General features: G+C 39.4%; 1 protein-coding gene across 1 annotated transcript in view; it reads right to left on the minus strand.

The window, feature by feature from the left end:
* Positions 1–418: 418 nt before the first annotated feature.
* The window catches only part of LOC134535566 (L-threonine dehydratase catabolic TdcB-like), a 39,149-nt gene continuing 16,756 nt past the window's right edge, over positions 419–22,811 (minus strand). Inside the window, exons 6-9 of the mRNA XM_063374751.1 lie at positions 21,838–21,993; positions 10,785–10,921; positions 7,864–8,092; positions 419–669 (exon numbers count right to left, since the gene is read on the minus strand). Coding sequence (XP_063230821.1) covers positions 553–669; positions 7,864–8,092; positions 10,785–10,921; positions 21,838–21,993 — 639 coding nt within the window. The 3' untranslated portion in view covers positions 419–552. The remainder of the gene's footprint in view (positions 670–7,863; positions 8,093–10,784; positions 10,922–21,837; positions 21,994–22,811) is intronic.

A 22,811-nucleotide genomic window follows, 5' to 3' on the forward strand; every position in this document is an offset into this window, starting at 1 on the left:
TAAATGAATTTTAATGACAAAATCCGTTCTTTTAGGAGTGTCCCTCCCTGATCAAACACTAAGTGTTACTCTTGCCACACACTACTCTACTAGTCTGCCAGAATTTTCCTAAGTGAAGATGAACAAATGTTGCAAAGTCAAAAATGATTAAGTATGTATTATCCAAATGATGAGTTTGTGTTTTGATAGGTGAAACATGATGCATTGCTACTTCTGCAAGTCTTTCGTAACCAGGAAAGGAAAGAAACACTAAATAAATTGGAATTTATAATTACATAAAAAATTAAATAAAAGTCCTTCAAAAATGACTTATTTAAAAAAAACGATTACTATCTACATTAAATAGTTTAAATTCCGCACTTATTTGCTTGAAAATTCCATAGAGGCTACACAGAAACATCTAAAAAAGACAAAAAACTTCATTAAAAATATGTATATTTACTTGAAGAAAGTATAAGTGATCGTCATATGTTTTGAATAAAAATCAAAGTGATTTGGACTAAAATTTGAAAACTGAAAACATCCGCTTGTTTGCCACTGACAACTGTGGTTCTAGCATTCTCTTGTGTTGGGGTCCCGCTCGAAGCGCACTTCAGGGTATGTCTGCTCCAGCCGGTCCATGAGGTCCTCGGACTGCTTCCACGTGCACGTCTCACACACCACGGACACCTGCAGGGGCAAACACATTACACATTCCGTCCAGGTTGCAATCAAGGCATTCTGTAAATGGAACAGAAATATTCATGTTAAATTACAGATGTTTGTACATTTTTACAATCAAACGAAAACAACTGTATCACTTCAAAATAGTGTTCGTGGTAATACTTGGTTTGGATTCTATATCCCGGGTATTGCCCCAGTTTCTCCAAAAGTTAAAGTTATTTTGTAAACCGTTCTCTGAGTAGCTCTTCAGAATTAATTGCGCACACTAATAGGCGAGATAAAACAAAATAAATACAAGTGTTGAATATTTGATTATATTTTCCAGGGTTTTTAAAACATTAGGCTTGAATGAAACATCGATTAAAATATAAAATTATTCGCCAATTTTTCGCATTTTACATATACAAAAATAACCATAGCCATGTGTTGTACAAAGTTAGAATAACTTTCTTGTAGTATTATAGCTATACGTTTTCTTGCAAATTATTTCTAAAGGAATCTTTTGTAAATGTAGAGAAAAAACATTTTTCTGTGTTATAACTGTAACAAAGAAGGATTATAGAAACACAATCCAGTCCAAGCTGAAAAGTTGGAGTGGATAATAAAAACCTGAGCGTCAAGGATCGAAATGATGGGATCAAAAATAACAAAAATCGCAGTTACAAAGATGCTTAAGTTTAAAATTTTTTAGAACATACGCTTACACTGGTTTGCTCTCGTAGTCATAGTAAAAACATCAAGATTAAGGATAATTATACGTGTATTTATTGTACACGAAAATATTTTAAATAATTATTTCCCATTGCATGAATCACTCAAAAAACGAACGCTTGTGTTTGTTGTTCACACTTGAAAAATACGAGTAGAAAATTGAAGCGACAAACATTTGGTATGATAAGGACTAAAGAATTAGTATTGTTTTTGGATTATCATTATTTTTTGATTATATATTGCTGGAGAACACAAATTATTGATATTTTGCTCCAAAGGTCAAACATATGTTTCATGAGTTTATCTTTGCTATTTCAACCCTGTGTCCCCTATTTATTTTTAAGTCCGGCTGAAATATTTTACTGTAAATGTTCTGAGAACGTCTACGGTCTTTCCATTATTTCTGCGTGCTTAATACAGTTTCAGCTCACTCCATCGAACAATATACTCCAAAATTGTAATATAAATGACTTTTCAAAATATCATATCTTTTTTTCCAACGGCATGGTAGAGGGCTTCATTAGACAGATATACCACATGTGAGAGAACAGTTGACAGTTACATTTAAAGTTTAAACGAACCTGTGAATGAAGATCTAAGCGTTTCGCAATTTCTCGTCAAAATAAAGAAACGGTTTTTCTATTTTTTTTTTTTTTTTTTTACATTAAGTTGGTGCTTTAAAACGAAGCCACGTTTCAACAACTTGCATTGCCTTGTGAGAATAATAATTATAAGAATGTCGTATGTGGTTTTTTTTTAATATACACATAAAGCCAGGATTTCTGACGTATTTTCACCATAATAGTTAATAATCTCCAAGAATTATTTAAAAAACAAACTTACGTCAAAGTAAAATACCTGCCTTTTTTAAAAATTCTTCGAGTTGAAAGTGTTCCTGTACTCCCGTACAAACGATGAAGGGAATTTTCCAGTGCTTATGGTATTTTATTCCAGAGTATCCCCATTATCTCCACCAACGATTTTCATTACTTCTCGTTTTATCTCAGGATATCAGTCCATGGTTTCGAGTGACCAATAAACGATACCGAAATTAAAAACTTTTGCCTAGTTGCTTAGAAATATTCAAATAAATACTTTATCTTGGCGTAAGTCTAAGCATTCGACAAAATGTTAATTTTATAAAGTCACGCAAGTAGTATATAAAAGGGCATCCGGGGACAGGCTCCAGGCGGTGGTGCTTGGTGCTAGTCAGCCATATTGGATTGTGACGTCACGGTGGCCATCTTGTATGAGCGTAACGGGACACAGCGTAACGGTACAAGTAGTACCTTGAAATTTGACCCTCAAAACTTGCCAAAATTGGGCAAAAATTGCCCAAAATTCCTCAAAAATCGCCAAAATGTACATTTCTTAGGAAAAAAATTCCGCCAAAAAATCTCAAAAATTTTGATAAATTGAAAATTCCCGTTTTAGAGGGAAAAATTTCCCGTTTCGAGGGAAAATTTCCCGTTTTATTTCTTAAAAATACCAGCAGCTAGAAATGTCCATATGTAGGCTTAAGCATCCATGTCTACAGCCTACGATAAGCCTCTGACGTCATCATGGATTATGACGTCACCGTTGCAATTTCCGTTACGACCGCCATCTTTAAAATCTTTTTTTATTATCCTATTTTAATAAAATTTTTTTTAAATTTATAAAATATTCATGTAATGAAATTTTAATAAAAATATTAAAAAACTTAAATTTATGACATGGAGCTCAGAGTCCTCGGTTCGAACCCGACGAGTGCAAAAATAAAAAAAAATGGCGACCGATCCTTCCCCCGTGGTGAGTGCTGGCAGACTGACCCCCGCCACTTATGTCAAAGTATATATCTTCACCTAGTATGACGACATGTCCGCCATCTTGAAAATCCGTAATTTTTATGTTAGAATATCGGTAAAAAAATTTAAAATCATTAAAAAAATTAATTAACCGAATTAAATAATAAAAATCTGTAAAACCACCGTTGCACTTTTCGTTACGGCCACCATCTTGAAAAACCACCATTTTAATGCTATAAATACTGGAAAAAATCCAAAATTCATAAAAAAATTCACTCATTAAAGTAATGATTGATTCGAAACTTGGTTCGATCCCTGGGTAATACAAAACAACGTTAATTTTAAAAAAATACCACTAAAGTGGCAGGTTTGAGAAAATAAAAACATCACATGTTCTTTTAAAAAAACTTTTATTACATAAATTCTACACAACTACAAGTACAAAAAGTACACAGACAAATTACCAAAGTTTCGTGGATCTCTCGATTAAAACAGTCTTCTTATTATACGGACTAAGTCCTTTACATGACTTGAAATGTGTATTCAGTTTATCAGGTCGACATATTGGTACACCACAATTTTAACACAAAGACGAATTATCGACTTCATTAAAAGGACAGTGATATATTTCGTGTCGTTGTGCACTTTGAATATTTGCTAATGTTTTGTTACAAAATATATCGCCCAACTGTACGTACTGCGAGAAGATCAAAAACTTGAAATTACGGAATTATGTAATACACAATTGTAGTAATAACTTTGAACGCATTAAATACCAGTGCAACAGATGTTTAAGCAAGTTTATACTGTATGGAAGATTAAAACGGCACCTCAGGAATTCTGATAGACTGGCTGTACATTCATCGGAATCAAGCTGTATATTTTGTAACAAAATATTAGCAAATATTCAAAGTGCACAACGACACGAAATATATCACTGTCCTTTTAATGAAGTCGATAATTCGTCTTTGTGTTAAAATTGTGGTGTACCAATATGTCGACCTGATAAACTGAATACACATTTCAAGTCATGTAAAGGACTTAGTCCGTATAATAAGACTGTTTGAATCGAGAGATCCACGAAATTTTGGTAATTTGTCTGTGTATTTTTTGTTCTTGTAGTTGTGTAGAATTTATGTAATAAAAGTTTTTTTAAAAGAACTTGCGGTGTTTTTATTTTCTCAAACCTGCCACTTTAGTGGTATTTTTTAAAATTAACGTTGTTTTGTATCACCCAGGGATCGAACCAAGTTTCGAATCAATCATTACTTTTATGAGTGAATTTTTTTATGAATTTTGGATTTTTTCCTGAATTTCTAGCATTTAAATGGTGGATTTTCAAGATGGTGGCCGTAACGAAAAGTGCAACGGTGGTTTTACAGATTTTTATTATTTAATTCGGTTGATTAATTTTTTTAATGATTTTAAATTTTTTTTACCGATATTCTAACATAAAAATTACGGATTTTCAAGATGGCGGACATGTCATCATACTAGGTGAAGATATATACTTTGTCATAAGTGGCGGGGGTCAGTCTGCCAGCACCCACCACGGGGGAAGGATCGGTCGCCATTTTTTTATTTTTGCATTCGTCGGGTTCGAACCGAGGACTCTGAGCTCCATGTCGTAAATTTATGTTTTTTATTCTGTTTTTATTAAAATTTCATTACATGAATTTTTTTATAAATTTTAAAAAAAATTTCATTAAAATAGGATAATAAATAAAGTTTTTAAAGATGGCGGTCGTAACGGAAATTGCAACGGTGACGTCATAATCCATGATGACGTCAGAGGTTTATCGTAGGCTGTAGACATGGATGCTTTAGCCTACATATGGACATTTCTAGCTGCTGGTATTTTTAAGGAATAAAACGGGAAATTTTCCCTCGAAACGGGAAATTTTTCCCTCGAAAACGGGAATTTTCAATTTATCAAAATTTTTGAGATTTTTTGGCGGAATTTTTTTCCTAAGAAATGTACATTTTGGCGATTTTTTAGGAATTTTGGGCAATTTTTGCCCAATTTTGGCAAGTTTTGAGGGTCATATTTCAAGGTACTACTTGTACCATTACGCTGTGTCCCGTTACGCTCACCCAAGATGGCCACCGTGACGTCACAATCCAATATGGCTGACTAGCACCAAGCACCACCGCCTGGAGCCTGTCCCCGGATGCCCTTTTATATACTACTCACGCAAAACTTTGCATGTTCACGTTTCAGGTCAGAGAGTTCGTAACTAGTTTATGCTTGTTTAAATAAATAAATATTTAATTATTTCAGCAAAACCACGTGTATGTTAAAGATGCAATTTATTGGGGAGGGGGGATAACTTTATATACATCATCAAAATGTAATGGTACTTTCAGATTATCATCAAGAAAATTGACGCAATGTTACGATTGGACTTGTCTTCATCAGGACTTGGGTTCGAATCCAGCGATTCGGATATAGGTTTCATATGGTTTCTCGGAATTACTCCAGGGACATTCTGGGATAGATTCCTAAATATAGGCAATGGTCGATTCTTCCTCAAGTTTGTAAGAAACACTATAATGAATAATAATTTCATGAAAATGATGAGCTAGTCTTTCAGTTCTCGCCAGTGACGTGTAGATAAAGATCTAACCTCGGTAACGAGCAAACTCAAGTTTTCTCATGTAGTTCATGTTGCGAAAACTTAAATACGAAACTCGGATACAAAATTTGAAGTAGAATTCTTTAATATAATGCCGTTGGTGATAAACAAACTAATAAATAAAAGAGTCGCTTTAAAAATATAAAAATTTCTGGATGCGAATCACACACTTCCTTTCTGCGCCTTCTGCTAGAATTCACTTCCTGAATCGTACAAGTTGCTTGCTACCATAAAACGCAGATAGCAATTACCAGCACGAAACTAGACATTTGAAACTATTAGAAACGTCTCCGATAGACCCTGGCTTTGGAACTGATTTTGTACAAGGAAATTGATTAAACTACTGTCCATCTTGTTCAAATTCATTAAACAGTTAATACGATAAAGTTTCCGCACACGCTAGATGTTATACTGCTACTATCGACCCGCCCCGACTTCGCACGGGTGCAATGCTGATACTAAATGCACTACAGAATGTCTTTATATACAACGTTCACAGCTTTTTTTTATTAGAAAATACAAACTTAATACATATTGATCAATTAAATGCACAATGTATTTAAGGTACTTAATTGGATAAGGATTAATGCTGTTTTGCTTAAAATCGCTTCGTAAATAAGCCATTATTTCTCGTTAAAAGTAAAGGATAAAAAATGTTTATTGTGGGTTATCCCTAAGAGTATATACACCATCATAATATGGTACATATACCATCCCGGAAATTTTTGTAAACCTTTTTAAGGTGTACAATACTGTAGTACATTATTTTGATCTATCTCGTAGGGTTCAGTCAGCGTTTTAAATGTAAGCGCAAAAAAAATGTGTTTATTTACGACATTACATTAGAAACTTCTAAAATTATCATTGTTTCTCAACTATATTATGCATGTATTATACATATAAACCTTCAAATTGAATCACTCTATCTATTAAAAAAAATCGCATCAAAATCCGTTTCGTAGTATCAAAGATCTAAGAATACATAGGGACAGACAGACAGCGGGAAGCGACTTTGTTTTATACTACGTAGTGATAGTAATACTAAAATATTGAACTGAAACATTTTAAAACACATATTACAACACTACTTATATTTCTGTATATTTGTTTTTGCTCAAACGACTGAAATTATTCTGAAAATACTCCCTACAAATAAACCTTAACCTTATTTAGCTGATCAAAATTAATATTAAATAATAACTGTGTTATTTAAATATTTTTTTAATTCAGTGACGAGAATTAAACGACACCCCTAGAGGTCACCAACCGCGCGCTCTACCACTGTGCTAGTAAGCCTGTTAGGAAGTTTGAAGGACAATATGCAATATGACAATAATAACTGTAATATCAGCTTTCTAAGGTATTTTTCAAACCGTGATTAATTTTTACTATGACTATTTTAGTTTACCAAACACATTCCAGGATATTTTCACTATCTGAAATTCCATTTGGCACACCAATACGTTTGGTATGTACCCTAATGTTTACGAAAGTCAATTTTTTCTGGTTTATGTTTCTACATGTGAGTCCGCCATCTTTGCGACTCATTTACGTTCATTGAATTCCATCCCATTTTCAGACAATTCCTCTTACCAAGTGCCATATACCAAGAACTATGGTGTATAAAAATATTTCAGCGGATCCCAATCTGGTTATGGAATAACGTGCAAAAGATGGGAAAATTGTGCGACTCATGTTAGGTTCGAATGTATGGCTTAGCCTCAGGGTCGATACCATTACATACGATAAAAGATAAATTTAAAAAAGGAGAGAAACTGGAAAGAATTCTTTGGAGGAAGAAACCGAGTAACTACAAAGAAAATCCACCAGCTTTCAGCAACGTTCGCTACATATCGTATTTGCCAAAATTAAGGATTCTACCTGGAGAATAGTTATGCAAACAAATGGAGCATGAACCATCTGATTTGAAGCCGCGATTTGTGAAAGGCTCGACCTTCTCTTCATGAACGAGATGCATTTGCGATCACGGCCAGTGAAGAACACGCCAGTTTGGCTTGGTGGACAGCTCACGCTGTGGACATGGCAACGAAGTGTGTGTCACGCACCAGCACGCTGAACACGTCCACGTCCTGGTGGCCGCAGCGCTCCAACCGGATGTCGCGCACGTTGGCGCCCGTCTCGGCGATGACCTGCAGCAGGCGGGCCGTGGCGCACGTTTTGTTGTCCAGCCGCACCTCGAACCGCACCAGCAGGCCCTCGTGCATGAGGGCCCGCCGCAGCGCGCAGCTCAGCACCAGCGAGTCGATGTTGCCGCCCGAAAGGATCACCACCACGCTGTGGCACGATGCAAACATACAGTTCGGCCGAATGCTCAGTACCAAGGAGTCTACATTGTCACACGACACGATCACCACCATGCTGTGGCACGATGCAAACATTCAGTTCGGCCGAATACTCAGGACCAAGGAGTCTACATTGTCACACGACAGGATCACCACCACGCTGTGGCATGGTGCAAACATACAGTTTAGCCAAATGCTCGGCACCGAGGACTCCCTTGCCATTCACGCTGCGGGCAAAAGCAACAGTCACAGTGCTGCAATATGCACAACACTAGAGAGTTCACATCGTCACCCGACAGGATCACCACCACGATGTGGCATAATGCAAAGTTACAGTTTAGCCAGATGCTCAGGAACAAGGAGTCCACATTGCTGCCTCACAGTATCACCACCACTCTGTGGTATAATGCAAAGTTACAGATGAGCCAAAAGCCTAGGACCAAGGAGTACAAATTTCCACCCGACAGGATCACCTTTATTGTGCAGACTTAGTGAAAAAGAACTGTGTTCTGGTGTTCCATGTTTTCTCACTCTTTGATAAACCATCTCCTAGGATATGGAAACTTTGTGTAATGATTCTGATATAATAGGGTTTCATGAGGCACAGTTAAGTTGAGGAGCAGTATTTCTAATATTACGACCCCCTTCGGGACCAAATAAGCTAAGATAAATTTGAGTTATTCTTTCTTTTTATTTTGGTATCTAATTTTAGACCTTCGCTACATGAGCATGATGCTTTTTGTCATTATGGCCAGCGAAGATACTTTTGGCTTTAAAATACACCAGTTTGGCTTGCTAGAAAACTCAATTTGTGGACATTGCAATTTAATATGTGTTAATTATGTGTTGCAGAGCTATGGTAAAATCAGACACTTCCCTGAACTAAGATTGTGTTGATAGTAGTTATGGTGATGATATTGGTGATGGAAATTGTGATAGTGATGATAGGTGTGATGGTGATGATATTGTGGGTTGTGAGGATGACGTGAGTGACTGTATAGGTCAGTCTACTTGGATGTGATTATGTTGTGGTGGCTGTTAGCTTTACAGTGTGATTTTTGTGTATGTTTTCAGACGATTTATTCACAGAACAGAGGCACTTTATGCTATCCTTATAAGTAAATATGGATTAAATGATTCTCCAATATCGACAGATTACTTGTGTGATTTCTCGCAGTAAGTGTATGTTAGGTTACCAGTAATAACTGGAAGTGCTTATAATAGTAAGTGAAGCCCTAAATTCGCTGCGGTAGTTATGGAAGTTAATTCGTATGGTGACTGTTAATAAAGCAAGAATACTGAGTGAGAAATGATGACTGCTTAAAAATGTTCTCAGGGAGTTATTCCCCTAAGAATGCTTTATGAGGACGGATGAATAACCATCCTGCAGATGTGCTAAATAGATAAAATAAGATTTTCTGTTGGAAAATCCATATTTTTAAACCACAGAAAGACTTGACAGATCAGATCAAACTATATCTCTATTGTAAAAAGATAACTAATGTTAAGCTTCACAGGTGTAATAAACCTGAATGGTCAATGTCTTCTGCATACACAAAGAAGTTTATTTTTAAGGAATCAGACAGGAACCAAAATTCTACATATTGGTTTCAACAATTTTCATGTCTTTTTAAAAATTTTATTGGTTAATATTGAAAAAATGCTAACTTTAAAACAGAGATCATGAATCAGGAGATTTACGAAGACCATACCACACTGTATATAGACATAATTATTCGGTTATATCATACCACAAATGAATTCGATATTAAATATCAGTGACTTCATACAGTAAACTATTTATGATAAAATTACATTATTAGTTTCAGGCAATTAATCGAGTTGTAGACAATGATTTAATGAAGCCAATTTTCGAAAATGAAACTATAGAAAATTGATATGGCCTCCCAACCCTCAAATGTGTTTAGGAGTAGTTTGTGGTCAAATGGTTTATCTGCAACTATCCATGGCCACCAAGTGTTGCTTTATATCTATGGTAGATGATCACAGACATCTTGGTGAGATTCGAAGCTTGATTCTCCGGAAATCCCTGTCCTCTACTTTGATGGGGATTTACGAACAACAACAGCATGGCCAGAGGGTGGTCTTGCATTAATTGATTCATGGAGACTGCATGAAGTCACTGTTTTTTCCCAAATAATTGCTTCATGTTTGAAGAGCACCCAAAACATTGGCTGAAGTGCAGTGTTTTCATTGTATAATCTTTTTTTTTAATTATTTTATTTAATGGAAGTTTCTGTGTTTAATAACGGATGTATGCCTCTGCTAGTGATTGTTCCCTTGCGATTGGCGGCTGTCTGCAAGAGAAACCATTGCCCTATTTGGCTGGGCCATTCAGGATGTGTTTTCTTCCGCACTGGATGGCTGTGATTGCTGTGCTGACAATATACATGCACCTGAAATAAAGCAAGCCAATCACGAAACCAGTTCGATATGCTACGAAGTTTTAAAACACAGCTGGTCTGGAATTATTTTGGCGAAAAGTATGTGGTCCTAATTATTAACCATCGTGAGGCATGGTAAAGCACCATTTCCATAATGATTTTGGCATTGGAATATGGAAATGGTGAGGTAAGAGGTGAATCCAGCTGCGTCACCACATGGCATCTTCTGACAATCCCTCACTCCATGGGTGTGATGCCTATGTCACCGCCTGCACATACCGCTTCTTCATGAGGTCGGGCAGCTGGCCGGCCACGAGGACAGCGAGGGCGGCCGCCCCACTGCCCTCGGCGACAACCTTCTCTCGCTCGACGAGACACAGCATGGCACGCTCCACCATCTCCTCGTCGACCAGAACCTGTGCAGAGACAAGCTCTCTGGGACGCTGGTATAGTGCTGAAGTACTCACTCTCAGAGAATGAAGAATCATTAACTACATCACATCATTATTGTCAGCACCAACTCCAATACCACCATAATCACCATCATCATCACGACCACCACCATCACTATCACCATCACCACCATCATTATCACCATAACCACCATCACTCTCGTCATCCTCACAACCCACAATATCATCACTATCACTATTTCCATCGCCAATATCCTCAACATAACTACTATCACCACTATCACCATCATCAGCCTCATCAATTTCACCACCCACAATATAATCACCATCACTACTATCATTACCATTACCACAATCATGCCATTAGTGAGCTAAGCTCCTCCCCTTGGCACCAAGTGCGCCCAATGTCAGAGCAAGAATAAATAAATGTTGTTTACGGAAATCCCTGGGTGGATGTTTATAATAGCGTATTTTTCACGAAAGTGCAATACATTACGTCCACACCAACAATAACTTCCTTGCAATTATCTTTCGTCTGCAATAGAAGCAAATGCCATTTTTGGTCAAGCCAATCAAGATATGTTTAGTTGTGCACAAAATTAATTGATGTTATTCGTGTGTCGACAGTACACATTTACTCAAATGAAGTAAACGCAACCAATCACGAAACACAGAACACACAATGCTAGTATATAAATAATTTTTGTGTACTCTTTATTTCATCCCGTTACATACAATTAGTTACTTATCAGTCCATATATTTCTCTACAACTCGTGCACGCAAACCTCCATTACTAACTACAACAACAACAACATTGCCGCCAACCTGCCCCGCGGCCCACAATACACAACACTCCTCCCTTGTTAGGTTACTTCAACACATAGTCCTTCAGCTTTGTTGGTTGTTGCCTCCTCTGCCTGCAAGTCGTGTTTTGCTCTTGTCCGCTTGGTTCCCCCTTGTGCTCACTGCTAGCCTCTCGTTCAAAACCTCTAAACGGACTAGGCCCTGGGCTTGTAGGTTGGTCGAGCTCACGACTCGGGGAAGCCTGTTCGTCCGAACATGACGGATGGCCCCCTTCCTGACGATAGTCCCTCCATGTCACTTCTGCCCTTTGCTGCACCTTCTGCTGCCCACCGCGGTCCTCCTCCATTGGCATTCTCTCCCTCTGTTGGCCCGCTACCAGGTTCCCTTCCTATTTCCTCTCCAGCTACTTCTCTTCCTCGTCTCTCCTTCCATTCCTCTCTGTTCTAGAATGTATCGGTAACTGTATCTGTTCTTGGGGAACTGGTATGTGCTGGCTCTGTCCTACACGTCGTAACAACTCATCTCCATGTCTCCTGTATTTGTTGCTCGGTGCATCGGCCACTTCATAAATCCACTGTCCTTGTGACGCCCTTATTACTCCTGGCAACCACTTCACCCCTCCACGGTAGTTACGGAACAGTATCTGCTCTCCTATGTGAAACCGCTGCCCTTCAGATACTTCTGTGGTTGGGGATGATGGCTGATGGGCCACTGGTTGACTCCTTGGGTGCAACTGGTCCAGAGCTGTATGTAGTGTCCTCCCCATCAACAGTTCCGCCAGGGTCTTCTGTAATCCAGAACATGGTGTCGTCCGAAGTGCAAAGAGGGTCCTGGCCAGTCTCGTTTGCCAATCCCCATCTCCCAACTTTCTTAGCTTTCCCTTCACCATTTGCACCATCCGTTCCACTTGCCCATTGCTGGAAGGGTGGAATGGTGTTGCCTGAACGAGTCGGATGCCATTCCGTGCTGCAAACTTCTTTATCTCCTGTGAGACAAACGTCGTACCGTTGTCAGATACGATGCACTCCGGTATCCCATGGTAGCTAAACATTTCTCTCAGCTCTCGAATCACAGCCGTGGAAGACCCTGATGCTACCATCTTAACTTCCAGCCATTTGGAGTACGAATCCACTACCAGGAGGAACGGCCCAAAAAATTCAACGTGTAGCCTGGCCCATGGTTTTGTTTCTGGGGACCAGCTTACCTCCTTTATCTTTGTGGGGTTAGCTCGAAGCTGTTGGCATTCGGTGCACTCTCGAACGTCTCTTTCTATATCGTGATCCATTTGCGGCCACCACATATAACTGCGAGCCACTGCTTTAGACCGTACTATTCCATCGTGGTTGGCATGCACAATTGCCAGCAACTCCGCCGTACTACAGTTGGTATCACCACCCGATTCCCCCATAATATACATCCATTGTATAACGACAGTTCCTCCCTCCGATTCCAATAGGGCCGCAGCTCGTCTGTCCCGCCGTCCTTAGGCCAGCCTATCATTGTGTTTCTCTTCACGAGCCTCAATACCGGGTCCTCCTCCGTCAGAGTGGCTAGCCTTGTGGCATCAATTGGGGGTTCTGGCAATGCCTCCAACATCAACACGTCCCCCACCGCTGGAACCTGCGTCTCCGGTGCCGGTAATGGAAATCTGCTCAACGCATCCGCATGGCCAATCTTCGTCCCTGATCATACATGGACAACCAGAGACTCCAATGCAGCAAGCGGGGTGACAGTATGTCCGGGGTCTGTTTACTTGGGTCCAGAAGCCATAAGAGTGGTTTATGTTCGGTCATGATCGTAAAGGGTCGTGCCGCCAAATATTGTCGAAACTTGGTCACCCCGAACATGATAGCCAAAGCCTCTTTGTCTATCTGTGCGTAGTTCCTCTCCGGTTTATGCAGGGTACGAGATCCATACACTATTGGTGCTTCCCCCTCTTCAGTCTCATGGGCCAGCACCGCCCCCAGGCCGTGTTCGGAGGCATCGCAGGTTAGAATAATGTGCTTTGTGGCATCATAGTGGGTGAGCAATGCGTCTGACTGCAGAAGTTTCTTCGCAGCCTCAAATGCCTGTTGATGTGCTTGCGTCCACTCCCATTCCTTCCCCTGGTCGATCAATCTGTGTAGGGGCTCCAAGAGGGCTGCTTTCTGTGGTAGAAACCGCTCATAAAATTAAACAGCCCCAAAAAAGACTGTAGCTCCTTCCTTGTTGTCGGTTTTGGGTCCCCATGTATTGCTCGCACTTTCTCGCTTGTTGGGTGTATCCCTTGGCTGTTCACCATGTACCCCAAGAACTTCACTGCTGTGGCTGCAAACATGCATTTTGATTTGTTAAGACATAAACCGGCTTCCTCAATTTTTCTTAGCACTTGATGCACCTGAACCCAATGTTGCTCTTCTGTTGCTCCTGTAATCAATATGTCATCCAAGAGCACCACTACCCCTTGTATCCTGGACAATAATGTTACCATTAACCGCTGAAATATTGCCGGGGCAGCACATACTCCAAAAGGCAACCGTTTGACCTTGAACAGTCCTTTCATCATGTTCACCGTGAGACGTTCTGCCATCACCTCATACACTTACACTTGCAAATATGCTTCAGCTAGGTCTAACTTCGTGAAAAATCTCCCACCTGTCAGGTTAGAGAATGCCTCGTTTGTGGTTGGAAGGTGGTAATAATTTTTCTTGCATACCGTATTGATGGTACATTTATAGTCGCCGCAGAGTCGAACTGATCCGTCTGTTTTCCATACCGGCACTAAAGGCGTAGCCCATGTTGAATACGTCACGGGTTACAGTACCCCTCGTTCCACCAACCGGTCAATCTCTTCACTGACCTTCTCTCCCAACGCAAATACCACTGGCCGGCTTTTACGAAATATTGGCTTCGCCCCTACCTCAAGCTCTATGGTCACTGGTGGTCCGGTATAACGTCCTAGCTCCATATCTCCAAATACCCCTGGGTATTCCTGGATCACTCTTGTAACTTGTTCCTGATGAATATAATGGATCCCCTCTACGCTAATTCCTAAAGGCTCCAACCAGCTACGCCCTAGCAAGCTTGGACCTTCCCCCTTTGCCACCAACAGGGTCAACCTAGCTGATGCTGTTTTCATTTGCACTTGTACATTCATTTATCCCAAAACTCCCAACCGTTCTTGCGATCAAGTATGCAGTACCATATTTGCTGCTTGTAGCTCCGGTTGCTCTGGCCACAACTGCTTGTATGTATCACAGCTAATAATAGTGTGGCCAGCCCCTGTGTCGACTTCCATCTCCAACTGACGCCCATCTAACCACACATCCACTTTTATCGGTGGGCGGCTTTTCAAGGGGTTACTGTTAACATTGTATAAGCTGTATGTTGCGGTGTCTTCATCCGATGACTGCTTGTCTCCAGTTACCCTGTAATTGGCACTCTCTCGGTTGCCCCTTACTCTCGTTTGTGCTTTACCCTGATGGCTATTTCTTTTCGTTATACATGACAGTAGTATGTATTGGCCGGTCCGGCGCCAGGCGCCAGGCGGTGGTGCCTGGTGCCTGTGTCCGCCACCTTGGATTTGTGACGTCACAGCGGCAAAAATTCCTCAAAATTCCTCAAAAATGGCTCAAAATGACTCAAAAATTCCCGTTTTGAGGAAAAATTTCCCGTTTTAGTCCTTAAAAATACCAGCAGCTAGAAATGTCCATATGTAGGCTTAAGCATCCATGTATACAGCCTCCGATAAGCCTCTGACATCATCATGGATTATGACATCACTGTTTAAGATTCCGTTACGCCCGCCATCTTTAAAATCCGCAATTTTTATGTTAGAAAATCGGGAAAATTTTCAAAAATCATTAAAAAAATAATTTAATCGAATAAAATAATAAAAATCTTAAAAACAACGGTTGCACTTATCGTTACGGTCGCCATCTTGGATTATACAAATGTTGCTTGTTTTGTTACGCCCGCCATCTTGGTTGAGTACTATGTCATCGTTACACTTTATGTTACAACCGTCATATTGGATACTATTAATGTTGCATGTTTCGTTATGGTCGCCATCTTGAAATTTAGACGCCATCTTAGAAATCCGTAATTTTTATGTTAGAAAATCGGGATAAATTCCAAAAATTCATCAAAAAATTAACTTAAGAGAATTCTGATTATACCGATTCCCGTCCTTGGTTCGAAACCGGTGAGGGCAAAAAAACATCAGATCCTTTTTCCACAGAAGCCACCTACAGACTGACCTACCTCCACCAATAACAAGGTATTTACCATCAGCTGGTATGTCATCTCCGCCATCTTGTCTTCGTCTGCTTGAGCCAACCATCATGTTTTCGTCTGCTAGAGTGTGCTAGCGACATGTTAGTATAATTTTCTGTTCACCATACCTTTAACCTCGTCTGTTGGCATTGAACTTTGACCTTGACCTAGAACTTTGACCTTGACCTTGAACTTTGACCTTGAACTTGAAATTTGACCTTGATCTTGTTCTTTGACTTTTACCTAGACGGCCATCATGGATCCGTCATTTTATGTTCAGAACATGCTACCAGGAGCTACCAAATGCTAGTGGTCATTGCCACCTTCATGTTTTCGTCTGCTGGAGGACACCATCTTGTGTGAACTCGTCTTACCATCATGCTAGTTTTATTCTAACCTGCTACTGTGCAGTAATCATTTATTAATACTGAGCTGCCCGCCATCTTGAAATTTGGCCGTAGACTTGAAGCTACGTAAGCAAGCAGCCTTGTAATCGTATAACATAATGCTGATGGAGCAGTTGGAGCAAAATAGAAAATTCCGTCGAAGACAGATGCGGCAACTGGAGCCTTGTAGACGAGTACCTTCGTAGTCAAGTACTCATGCAGACTTGTAGTCCTGTATCCTCGCAGTCACGTAAACTTGTGTACTAGAAGCTTCGTAGCTCTGTAGCCTCGCAAGCCATGTATAAATCGTAACCAGCTAGATCATTTTAGACTCGTAGCCATGTGGCCTCGTAGTCTCTTAGAGTCGAAGAATTCTAGACAAATATATTTGGAGCCAAAAGACTTTTGGAACCAAAATACTGTTGGTGTTAATGACTGATGGAGCCAATGAATATTGGAGCCAATGAATATTGGAGCCAATGAATATTGGAGCCAATGAATATTGTAGCCAATGACTATTGGAGCCAATGACTATCGGAGCCAAAAGTCTGATGTATCCTTTTGGAGCAATTGGAGGCAATATATATTGGATCCCATGAATATTGGAGCCAATGACTATAGGAGCCAAAAGACTGTTGGAGCATTTGGAGCAATTGGAGCCAATTGGCGGGCGTAAAGAAACAAGAAACATTTATATAATCCAAGATGGTGACCGTAACGATAAGTGCAACCGTTGTTTTTAAGAATTTTATTATTTAATTCGATTAAATAAATTTTTAATGATTTTTTACATTTTTCCCAATTTTCTAACATAAAAATTGCGGATTTTAAAGATGGCGGGCGTAACGGAAACTGCAACGGTGACGTCATAATCCATGATGACGTCAGAGGCTTATCGGAGGCTGTAGACTTGGATGCTTAAGCCTACATATGGATATTTCTAACTGCTGGTATTTTTAAGTACTAAAACCGGAAATTTTTCCTCAAAACGGGAATTTTTGAGTCATTTTGAGCCATTTTTGAGGAATTTTGAGGAATTTTTGCCGCCGTGACTTCACAAATCCAAGATGGCGGACACCGGCACCAGGCACCACCGCCTGGCGCCTGGCGTCGGTCCGGCCAATACATACTACTCATGACCTTTCTAAATGCCCTTTCTTGGAGCAAAAATTACACACAGTGCCCTGATGCCTTCATGTGTGGGGGTTATGAGACCCAGCACATCTCCAGCATGACGGCTGCCTTTCTGATGGATCACTCCTAGTTGGTGTCTTGACAAACGTTTTGTCTCCCGTCGTCTGTTTGTCTATTTTGATACCACCCATTGCACCAACCAGTTCACTCCCCACTGCTCCCCGGATATCACGTAAATTCCGACTTGCCGTCTCTGCCGCTACCACCAAGTCCACTGCCGCCTTGAACGTGAGCTTGTCCTTAGATAACATCGCATGTTGCACCGTTTTATCGTGAACCCCGCACACTAAACGATCGCGCAGCATCCTTTCGAGGTCGGTAAAATTGCAGTGTGCCGCCAGCCGCCGCAAAGTCGCTACATACTCGGCAATATTTTCAACTTCTGATTGTTCTCGCTTGTGAAACTTTAAAGACTCCACCACCTCACTCGGTATAGGTTCGAAATGTGTCGACAGTAAGTCCAAAATCTCGGATATCGCCACCTCGCACGTAGCCTTTGGAGACACCAGTGACGAAACCAGGTTATAAAGTTCCGTGCCACACACCGTGAAAAATACAGCCTTCTGCTCTTCTTTGTCGGTGACCTTGTTGGCCACCAGGAAATAGTTCCACCGTTCTGCATACGTCTTCAAGGCTACTTTCCCTGGCACAAACTCTCCAAATGAGCTAAAACGCGCCATCGATGTTTACTGTATTACCATTCACGCCACCGGCCGGCAACACATGCACGAATGGATCCCATCCTCGTCGCCACTTTTGTGTTCTCTTTATTTCATCCCGTTACATACAATTAGTTACTTATCAGTCCATATATTTCTCTACAACTCGTGCACGCAAACCTCCATTACTAACTACAACAACAACAACATTGCCACAAACCCGCCCCGCGGCCTACAATACACAACATAATTCATGTAACTGCATATATTCCATCGGCAGCCATTCCGAGGTATTAATGTATCGTGTAGAGTCCAGCCACAAGCTCATTTTCATCGCTTGAGACGCAATAAAAATTGCGAGATTAAATAACTTTGGTTTAAAGTGTGTTCTAACGATAAAGAACTTAATTTTAAACAAGGCATTACCTGTGATAGCTTAGCTTCTGCTCGATATTGATTGATTTATGATCATTGATCATGTTATATATATAATGTCAGGTAGGTGTCTTTTTGGTATATTTAGCATTATGAAACATAATACAGCCATATTTATCGAATAATGTATTATATTTATGAAAAATAATAATAAATTCATAATAAATGTAAGCTTGGTATGTCTGTGCATGCCACTATAACTCCGAAACTCACCCCCGCTGTCCTAAAGGCATGGGCGTAGATCCCGGGGGGGCCAGGGGGGCCCGGGCCCCCCCTGGAATTAATGGGCCCCTCCTTGGGGGGGCCCACTTCGTGATTTTAAAGTTAATGGTGTACACAGCATATATATCAGATTATTATTTACAACGACGACAGACACTTTGACATGCTTTATATTCCTACCTTTGAGTTCCGTAGTTATTTTCCCCTACCCCTTCTGCGAAACCCATGGTATGGAGTTTTCCAGTGAGAACTTTGAAACCCTTAATTCCTAGAAACCGTTCATTCCAAAGGACGAAGCTAGGGTAGGGTTCCGTTAGCATTTCCTCCCCATTGATACCCACACTACCTTGTCCTCCGAAACGACAGTATTATAGGTTTCAGGTAGTCTGTTTTTAAAGTGGTTTTGCTCTCGTGTGCGCCAGTCTTCTGCTTTCTTGGCAAACATCAACATGGATAATTTCGTGACGCGGAAGAAACGGAAAACAGAATCTGATTCTCACCTGGTAAGCTTGATTGTTTTATAAGTAGTGACTATTATTTAGGTAATATATTTTATTTAAGTGATTATGTAACGTTATTTTTTCCAGTAAATAAACAACTTAATACTTTAACAGTAATTATAGCAGAATTTAGTTTATTTACGAACTGAAACTTATATACCATTACTGGAATTTTTTTTAGCTCATCTCCATTCTGTAAGGCTAGCTGCTCTGTACGTTACATGTGAATATACAGGGAATAATTTTTTTCCTCGTCAATATGGAATTTAAAATCACTCCCCTTTTATTATCAAACGATAATTTTCACAATTCATGGCCGATAATCACTTTATAACATTTGTTATTTGATAACTGCAACACTGCACGAGTAAACAAAAGTAAGATTGAGAAAGAAGTATTTAAACGTTACACATCCGTATTTAAGTTAATAAGGAAGCAAACGCGTCTCTTTAATAACTAATCAAGCGGTATATTTTAACTAAATAATATTCACTGCCAAAATACTGATTATACTAAAAATAAGCCGAGAAATGTATGTGGTTCAATTAGCTGTAGGATACATTTCATAGTTCTATCTACGAGATTTTTCATTTGTGTCATTAAGTTTTTTTTTCTTTTTTACCTGGTTGATGCCTTTACTAAATAAAATAGTCTTTAAGGGTTTTAATATAATTCGATCGTTCATTTGATGTTGATCCGTTTATTAGCTTTGGAGCTTTGGGTTTTTAGGGCGCATCAAAAACTGTGAACAAAGAATTTCACGAACAGCATTTGAATCGCAGTAATTATGTGATGTGGCATAAAAAAAACCCGACCAAGTGCGAGTCGAACTCGCGCACGAAGGGTTCCGTAACATTATCTATAAAAACGGCAAAAAAAATCATGTCTGTTGTATGGGATTGGGAGCCCCACTTAAATATTTATTTTATTCTGTTTTCACGTTTGTTGTATGGGAGCCCCCTTAAAAATTTGTTTGATTTTAATTTAATCATTTATTTTAAAGTGAATATATAACTAAATATTCCGTGAATATTTCAAGCGTCTACCTGTTGCCGTTTTCAATATCAAGCAAAAACGAACAAAAAAATCACGTTGGTTGCATGGGAGCCTCCTTAAATATTTATTTTACTATGTTTTTAGTATTTGTGTCTAACTATCACGGTTCATGAGATACAGCCTGGTGGCAGACGGACAGACAGACGGACGGACAGCGTTATATTCACGTATATTATTTTAATAGATTTTTTTCATGGATATTTTATGTATTTAGGTTAGCAAATTATTCAAACATGTTTGAGAGATCATTTCTTATAGTCATTAATTAATAATTACTAAAACATATGTTGCTCTGCTTTATTGTTAATATCACTTACGTAAAAATACGAGCTTATCATCCAGAGAAGACTTGTTTCGGTTGACCTCTAGCGCAAAATTCTTAAACCACAGAATTCACGGGCCCCCCCTGGAAATCCTACAGATTTGCGCCCATGCCTAAAGGTATTATATAGTATGGTAGTTCACCCTCCCCCCATCTACGAAGGTTTCAGCTTGGAACTGAAGTGGTTGGGTTTGAAGATACGGGTATAAAAATAGAGCATCGCACCAATGGACTTCTTTTGTTAAGTCAGTGAAGCAGATGAAAATCGAGTGCCGAAGTGGCCGTGACAGGCCAGAATGTTGTAGAATGTTACAGACACTTATATAATCTTCCAGAGTACTAAATAATCATCTAAAATGTTCCAGAATGTTATAGAATCTTCCAGAAGGTTTGAAATGTTCTATAATGTTCTTGATTTGTCCAGTATGGTCAAGTATGTTGTAGAATTTTACAGAATATTCGAGAATGTTATAGAATTCCCCACAAGATTATGAAAAATTCTATAAAATTCTAGAGCATTCTAGAAGATTTTATAACATTCTAGAGCCTTCAGGAATATATATAATGTTTTGGGACCACAACAAAAAAGTTTGTCAGTGCTAATTTTTATAAAAAGCTACACTTTAACCCCGAACTTGAAGAAATTTTGCACACTTGACCAAAATGAGAGAAAGGTCACTGTCCTCATGAGATTTCGGAAATAACACACCCATCCTCCATTCCCATCCCTGAAAGAATTTTGCTTCTTCTTGATGAAATTTATCATTCTTGACATTAAAAAGGAAGAAATTTACCGTCTGCATATATCTATACAGTTTTATCTGTGCTTTGTGAAATTTTGCACAGTTGAATTTGGATGAAAATGAGAGGTCAATGGCTGTCTATCTGAGATTTTGAAGAAGAAAATCCCAAACATATTCATGTAAGTGAAACCTCTTCACTCTGTGCAAAGCCTGGGCAACACCAGCTACTGCACTTGTAATTCAAAAAAATATAAACAATAACACCGCAATCCTCTGTTTTAAAAACACGAACATAAAAGCTGAAAATAAAAGCAGTAAAAGCTCTGGTGAGCGGGACACGCACCAGCCTGGAGATCTTCCTTCTGGCGTTGTAGAAGGCGTTGTGGCCCACGCAGGGCACCACCATGCCGTCCGTCAGCGTCTTGGAGCAGGGCACGAAGGTGGGCTTGCACGCCACCAGCGCATTGTGGAAGCTGGGGCACTTGACGCTCTCCACGCCCTGCCGACAAGCGGTCATCCACAGTACGTCACTAGTTCGTCTCCCTCGTGCGATCAGTCGCGAGGCAGTCATTTTTCAACTCCTACTAATTTCCACCTTGATTTTACGAATAATGCTAGTTACAAATTATCCGGGGATCTCCGTTAATCATCAGTTATTTTCAAAAATTAACGGGTAATTATTTAACTTACATTGAGAACATAACCACAAAAATAATCTTAGTATGCCACAAAAACATTCAGAAACATGTTAAATCAACAGCAAGAACACCCTTCTTCACGCTGACCTGATTGCCCTGTTTACAGTGGAGCACGAAACATGGGAGTCGTAATACGGCGTAGTTATTAAAGTAGATATATATATATATATTTAAATTACGGAGAGCTCATCGTTTCTTTCAGATAATTTCTTCGTTAAAAAGTCCATGAATTTGCTGTTATTTTAAACAATGTAAAAATAACAGTAATTTTCCCGTTTGATTAATTTTAAAATAATTAATTCCTCGTACAAGCTACGCCGTATTTCGAACTCAAATTTGTTTGATTGGTTGTAAACAAAGATAAACACATATGCGGAAACTTATTGCTGTATAATTATCCAGTATATGAATATTTTGCTAAGAGAATTATTTTGGATTCATGTTCAAATGAAATGAAATCAGTGACCGTAAAATTACAAAATCCCTAGATAATTTGTAAACATCATTCTTCATAAATTGGAGGTGAAAATTTTTAACTGTGTGGTAACATAAAAAATTTTGCTTATAACATTTTGTCATTTTGCTCATGATTTATGTTACGACCTATGTGGGGAGAACT

Source organism: Bacillus rossius, chromosome 8 (genome assembly GCF_032445375.1).
Source record: "Bacillus rossius redtenbacheri isolate Brsri chromosome 8, Brsri_v3, whole genome shotgun sequence".
Lineage (NCBI taxonomy): Eukaryota > Metazoa > Arthropoda > Insecta > Phasmatodea > Bacillidae > Bacillus > Bacillus rossius.